This window comes from Urocampus carinirostris, chromosome 2, assembly GCF_059441175.1.
Source record: "Urocampus carinirostris isolate Australia breed hairy pipefish chromosome 2, RoL_Ucar_1.0, whole genome shotgun sequence".
Taxonomy (NCBI): domain Eukaryota; kingdom Metazoa; phylum Chordata; class Actinopteri; order Syngnathiformes; family Syngnathidae; genus Urocampus; species Urocampus carinirostris.
The window spans coordinates 3,551,754-3,558,405 of NC_142350.1; the positions used below are offsets into that span (position 1 = coordinate 3,551,754).

At 36.0% G+C, this 6,652-nt stretch overlaps 1 protein-coding gene and 1 pseudogene across 2 annotated transcripts; both read left to right on the plus strand.

Moving 5' to 3' along the window:
* The first annotated feature begins 432 nt into the window (after positions 1 to 432).
* triqk (triple QxxK/R motif containing) lies at positions 433 to 5,785 on the plus strand. 2 transcript variants are annotated; one of them, XM_088327749.1, is made up of 4 exons: positions 433 to 625; positions 2,328 to 2,468; positions 2,531 to 2,616; positions 5,286 to 5,785. In XM_088327749.1, exons 2-4 carry the CDS (start codon positions 2,408 to 2,410, stop codon positions 5,391 to 5,393), a joined length of 255 nt encoding a protein of 84 aa, XP_088183875.1. In that variant the 5' UTR covers positions 433 to 625; positions 2,328 to 2,407; the 3' UTR covers positions 5,394 to 5,785. The 2 variants fall into 2 exon arrangements, with proteins under 2 accessions (XP_088183875.1, XP_088183876.1); XM_088327750.1 differs by having other exon boundaries at positions 433 to 621.
* On the plus strand, positions 1,244 to 1,457 carry LOC148370672 (U2 spliceosomal RNA; annotated as a pseudogene).
* Positions 5,786 to 6,652: the final 867 nt, after the last annotated feature.

Genomic DNA, 6,652 nt, shown 5'->3' on the forward strand with positions numbered 1-6,652 from the left:
TGAGTTAATGAGATCGAACATTCCTTTGAGGAGTTAGCATGTTCTCCCCGTGGTTGTGTGGGTTTCCTCCGGGCACTCCGGTGTCCTCCCACATTCCCAAAAACATGCATGTCAGGTTAATTGGCCGGTCCGAATTGTATGAATGTGTGAATGAGCGATCGAATTGTTTGTCCCTGTGTGCCCTGCGACTGGCTGGCAACCAGTTCAGGGTGTCCCCTGCCCACTGCCCGAAGATAGCTGGGATGGGCTCCAGCACCCCTGGGACCCTACTGAGGATAAGCGGTGCAGATAATGGATTGATGGATTAAAAATTCTTAAATTAGAAAAATATGTATAAAAAAAGATCAAAAATATTTACCGTACTCATTTCCCAACGTACTCCTATTGGTGGACTTCAGCGCTCCTCGCATCCAATTGGTGGAAACAGCCGCCGGTCATCACTGCAGTCGCGTAAACCCGGAAATCACAGCGAAAAAAACTGCTACGCTGGCATTTTGGAAAGAAATCAAGAGCAAAGTGCAATAAAACGTTTTTTTCCTCCGTTTTTTTAAATTGTTGATGTTGTCCACGCAAACGTTCCAGTTGTTGCTTCTTTTCTGCAGCAACCGAAAAAAACAAGTGGTGTGTGAGTATTTTGGCGACTGAAGTTAATAGGAAGTAACGCAGTCTGTTATGTTTATGTTTTTAAACGTTTTTTTGGGTGCAAAAGTTAAAAGATGCTCGCTGTTTTTCTGTCATTGCAAACGTGTCACTTTGCACGTATTTTTTTCTCCTTCCAATCGGCTTCTTGTTACTGGTTTTGCTGTGCTTTAAATACGTGCACGTCTGTACCTAAATATAAATGCACTCTTTGCAAAAGGATGCAACCTACAATGTTAAATTATGAGACTTAATTTGCATATAAATTGAGCTCAACTTGATGAATTTGAAAATGGAGAATGTTGCAATACAAAAATGACAAGAAGATGGCGATAATTTATATCCTATGAATTCCACAAATACACATCTTTAAATAAAATCTTCTTGCGTTTTGGTACCTTTCTTCCAGCCACTAATTATAAGTAATCACCCTTTAAAATCAAATTAAAAAACACCACATCAAAATAATTGTCTCTTGTTAATTCAAACTTATATGATGCATTAATTTGACTCCCAGTAGCTTAGGAGGTAGAGCGATCGTTTTAGTATTCAAATCCCGGCTTGTCCGTGTTACATGTTGAAGTGTCCTTGGGTAAGACATTGAACCGGTTCTAAGATTGTCTACGATCATGAGAAATTGAGATGTGTCACATATACTAGGCCCTTAGCCGATCATGAGAAATTGAGATGTGTCACATATACTAGGTCCTTAGCTTGGCCTTTTGATTTTTGCATTCCGGAGATGGAATAAGAGCTTGCTCTGTCCACTCCAAGCATCGGCCCGGTATTGCAGTACCTCCGGGAACGGTGCATTTGCAATGATCGCAACAAGGCTTTAGGGCTAGGACCTTAGCTTGGCCTTTTGGCTGAGAGTAAGAGTCCCGGCTCCAAGGCTTTGTAGCGTATTATGAACTGACCGATAACGGATAATGGATAATGAATAACGAAGATAGAACAATAACCCTTAATCCACCCACCCCCCCCACCCCCCAATTACCCCCAATAAGCAGGTTAGCAGCCTTACATGGCTGCACAGATCACGGCGGCTATTGGGAAATGTGAAGCACAATGTAAAGCGCTTTGGGAAGTCATTGACTTGAAAAGCGCTATATAAATGCAGATCATTTCATTTCCACAAGTAGATTTTTCCAACTCAATAGGAAAAAAGAAAGATTACATGTAATTACTTTTTTTTAAAAAAGAAAACAAAATAAACATTACATTCTGGGAATTCAACCTTATATGTTCATTTACTTTTTAATTTCTTCCCCAGGATTACCACCAGCTAACAAGCACACAACATTGTGGAAAAAAGGAGAAATATATATTTAGAAAAATGAACGTTTATTTTTCCAATTTTTTGTAAATATGTTGCTCCTAATGTCATTGCACTTTTTTTCTGATACACTTTAAATTACATGCAGTGATGCCAAATGGAAAGCAAGTCCACAAGTACTACCTTGTAAATATTTGCCTAATATTCTTTTTTTAGTCTTTAAATGTTTTATTAGATGCTTATTAGTTCCTTACTACATGGTTATTTCACGTTTATTCTGGGATGCCACTTCTACTCTGATATCATCCATGTTTATTACGTTGTAATAAATGACAATAGACTATTGTATTATATTTTTTTACAAAAAAGTTGTCTTGGTTGGCCTAAAATACATTTGTTTTTATTTCCACAGTGCCACATCTCCTTCCTCGAAGGCAAAGAAGCAAGAACAAGCTAGAAAATATATATTTTTCTTCTAACTGAAGCAAGAAGATGGGCAAAAAAGATGCTAGTGCCACTAATCTGCCCGTAGATCAATACAGGAAGCAAATTGGTCGGTTTCCCTTTTTCAAAATAAAAGTATGGCAATTCTTAAAAAAACAACCCTTTTTTCAGGTAAACAAGACTACAAAAAGACAAAGTCGGTCCTGAAGGCAACACGACTCAAAGCTGAAGCTAAGAAAAATTCGTCCGGATTCCGAGTAAGTTCATTGGGGAGAAAAAAAATCTGAATGTAATGTCATTGTGTGTATATATAGAATATAGAGAGTTTTTTTTCCTTTTTTCAGGTGGTTGAATAAGGGCTAGCCTCATTAACGAATTGCTCGTCTTTTTTTTTTTTTGCACGTCATTAAGCACGTTTTTAATCCAATTAGATTAGTCTCTGTCTTGAAATATGGATACTGCTCATGAATTACTCATATCTATAATTAAAAATACCTCGGGGGACGGAAGATCTTAAAATTGCCTCCAGTGGACTGATGGTGGGGTGGGAATCAGTCGGGGTGAATTTGAAATGTATTTATGATTAAAAAAACTTTTGGGGGGCTGACGCTACAAAACCTTTTCTACTTCATTCTTAGGAAATGCTGTTAATTTAAAGGCACAGTGTGTGTGTTTTGTGAAGTTTCTCCGATTTTTTTTTTTTTTGGGTGAATGGAAAAAAGGTTTTTGAGTATAAATATTGTAATTTTCCCAGAATTTAAAAAGAATAGCTTAAAACGAGATAAATGACAATTAAATCAAGATAATATTCGTACAACCTTTTCTCCCTAATTCATTGGTTAATTTTGTATCCTTTTTATTTATTATTTTAATATTTTCATTTTTGCTCTTATTCCAAATATTCTTGTATCGTATTTTCCGCACTATAAGACTAGGTTTATTAATTGCACCCCCCTCAAAATAGTAATGTAATTTTTATAATTAAGGCGCATTGAATTATAAACCTACAGTAAGAGGTTGGGTTGCATAAAAAATGAAACAAGTACATTTAAATTAAAATAACTTATTTCAAAGTTCATTATAAAAACATTAAGGCATCTGGTTTCACTACAAAAATAAATTTTAGCAACCAACAATTCACACCTTAACCAAAAGACGGAACTTGAAGACAACTATTTGTTTCTCAAAGGCAGAACAGTAAGCATATGTGGTATTATTTTACACAATTAAAACAACAGTATGTCATTTTGTACAAAACGTTACCATGAAAAAAAAATCTCCTTTCAAGTAAAGACAATATGTTTCTTACTTATGAAAGCAACGACAAAAGAGGATTTGCAATGAGCAATGACCATGTTAAACACAAGAGGAAACAGACCAATCTATATGTTTTCAAAGGCAGAACGGTTACCGTATGCAGTATCATTTAATTGCAGCTATGCATTTTCAATGTTATCCACTGTTTTTCCGATATATAAGGCACACTGGAATTTAAGGCGCACTTTCATATTTCTAGCAGATTTGGGTAGGGTTCCTGCGGATTCTTTAAAAGTCTTAAAAGGCATTGCATTTTTTATTCTAAAAATAAGGCCTTAATTGGCATTAACTTTTCTTAAATCCAATTTTCTAAAGTCTTTATAATGTGAATATATTAATAAGATTTATATTCGTTTGAAATAAAAGGTTTAGTAACAATTCCCCAATTTACTTTTGTGGCAACATCGCGTGATCGCAAAAACAGAACTGTCAAAACGGTGATGTGGTTTCAGTCAGGCTTCTCAGATCAGACTACCCACAATATACACAGCAACTTTGGAGAGAAATGTTTACTCTGAACCATGGGAAAGTGTCACTTTAATGAGAAGTGTCTGTCCAATGAACAATTTTGACCATGGCTAACAGCTGTGCCAGGCAATGTGTACAAGGTACCATGTATTGTGTGCAAGAAATATTTGTTTTGTTTGTTTCAATTGTGTTTTTTGTCGACTTTGTGCTAAAATTGACTTCAAAAAGGCATTTAAAAGTCTTGAATTTAACTAGCCTTAAGCTTTAGGAACCTTGTTGGGTGTGCGTGTTGTGTGTGTGTATGTGAGTGTCTATGTATGTGTACAGACGCTCCCCAACTTACGATCATTCGACTTATGAAAAACAGTTGATACGATCATTTTTTTTCGGGATGTCGAAAAATATCCGGACATAGCTGTAAGTTAGATTTTGAATTGTGTGCACCTTTTTCCGAATAGAGAAGAGTACTGTAGTGCTTCTTTCCGCCGGCGGTGTGAGAGGTCACCCAGCATCCACCCCGAAGAAGAAGTCCGGCTTCTACTTCCTAGTTCGTGTGTAAACATTCCATACCGATCTCCAAAGAACTTTGAAATTTTTATTGTTTAATATCTTGTGCATCCATTCAATATGGTTGGTGTAAAGTGTAAAGAAGAGGCCAGCCGTTTCTTTTGAAATGAAAGTGAAAAACGAAAGCTTGATGCGGTTGAGAAAATGGTTGGATCGCTTTTTTCGGCCACTTTCTACCATGGAAGAGGAAGTCGCCTAACTCTTAAGGCTCGTCTTCTTTAAGTTAAGTTTAACTTTATTGATCTTTATAGAGCATATTAATTTATGATACTTTTTTTGGTACAAAACAATACAGGTTACATATAAAAGCCTTAAACATACTTATATAAACCTTAAACATACAAAATATAGCACTGAAGCAACTTACAAACAAATTGAAATACGAACGATCGTCCCGAATCTCGTTTATAAGTAGAGCAGAGTCTGTATGTATGTATGTATGTATGTATGTATGTATGTATGTATGTATGTATGTATGTATGTATGTATGTATGTATGTATGTATGTATGTATGTATGTATATATATATATATATATATATTTGATTTTTTAATTTAATTTCTGATGTTTTCAGGATGCAATCCTGGTGGTGGTGGCCATCTTGTTCGTGGTTGTATGCATCTACGCACTTTTCTACCTCAACCTTAGCAATGAAATCAACATGGACTTGGATGTTGACTGAAACCGGACTGAGACCAGAACGAAACAGGAAGTGATGTCATCTGACTTCCTGGGGACTTTTTTTCAACATAATGACACTCAAAAGAAAACATTTTCTATGATTCCATTTCATCAAGCTATAAAACTTAACAATTTGTTTGCACTATCAAAATTCTGTTTTTGTTTAATTTTAATGTTTTTGTAGAAAAATAAAATCTGACTGAAGCTTTCCAACTTAATTTTAGAAGCCTGTCTAATCACAACAGCTTGAGCTTTGTGACTGATTATGACTAAACTCTTTAGTGCCTCACTCACATTACGAAGAGGTTGAGATGAGACACGACCAAGTTGTTGTACTACTTCTTTCGAAAATCAAAATCTATTAAAATGAGGAACATAAATGCTTAAATCTTATGTTGGCCAAGCTTTCTGGTGTCTTGCTCACATTATGTAAGGGTAGAGAGGAGACACAAAGAAGTTGTGATACTCCATCTAAGAAAAAAAATAAAGAAATATTTTAATGAGGAAGACAAAGGTTTTGAATCATATCTTGGTCGAACTCTCCAGTGCCTCTCCGGTACATTATAAAGAGGTAGGGAGGAGACATAACCAAGTCGAGCTACTACTTCTAGAGAAGATTAGGATATATTCTAGTTAGGAAAATAGATGCTTGGAATTGAGCTGTGTGACTGATTATGGCCAAGTTCTCTGGTGCCTTGCTCCAATTGTGAATCGGTAAAGAGGAGACAAAACCAAATTGTGCTAAAAAAAATAAGTTGTTTCTAACGGGAACATAAATGCTTGGAATTCAGCTATGCAACTAATTATGAACGAGCTCTCTAGTGCCTCATGCAGATTAAGTAGCGGTAGAGAGGAGACACTGCCAAGTTGTCTAATCCTAAGAAAAAAATCTGAATATATTTTATTAAGGAAGATGAATGCTTAGAATTATAACTTTGCCGAATCCTCCAGTGCCTCTCTGGTATATTATAAAAAGGAGGCACAAGCAAGTAGTTCTACAACTTCTATAGAAAATCCTTGCATGGCTAGAATTGACTTATTATCGTCTCTTTTTTTTGTATCACAGATGACTGTGATGTCATATACTACCATATTGGTTTGACACCTATCACCCAATGATTATTGTGCATCCCCGGTTATTCACGGTGGAAAAAATGTGCGTATAGACACCCTATAATGGTGAAAACCTTTGAAAATCAACATCAGGAAATCGATTTGAATCGTCCTTTTGTACCTGGACGAGCACGAGCGATTTGGTCA

Coding starts and splice junctions, on each gene's coding strand:
- triqk (XM_088327749.1), top strand. CDS start 2,408: ATGGGCAAAAAAGATGCTAGTGCCACTAATCTGCCCGTAGATCAATAC. Junction 2,469..2,530: donor TCAATACAGGAAGCAAATTG/GTCGGTTTCCCT, acceptor CCCTTTTTTCAG/GTAAACAAGACTACAAAAAG. Junction 2,617..5,285: donor AAAATTCGTCCGGATTCCGA/GTAAGTTCATTG, acceptor TGATGTTTTCAG/GATGCAATCCTGGTGGTGGT.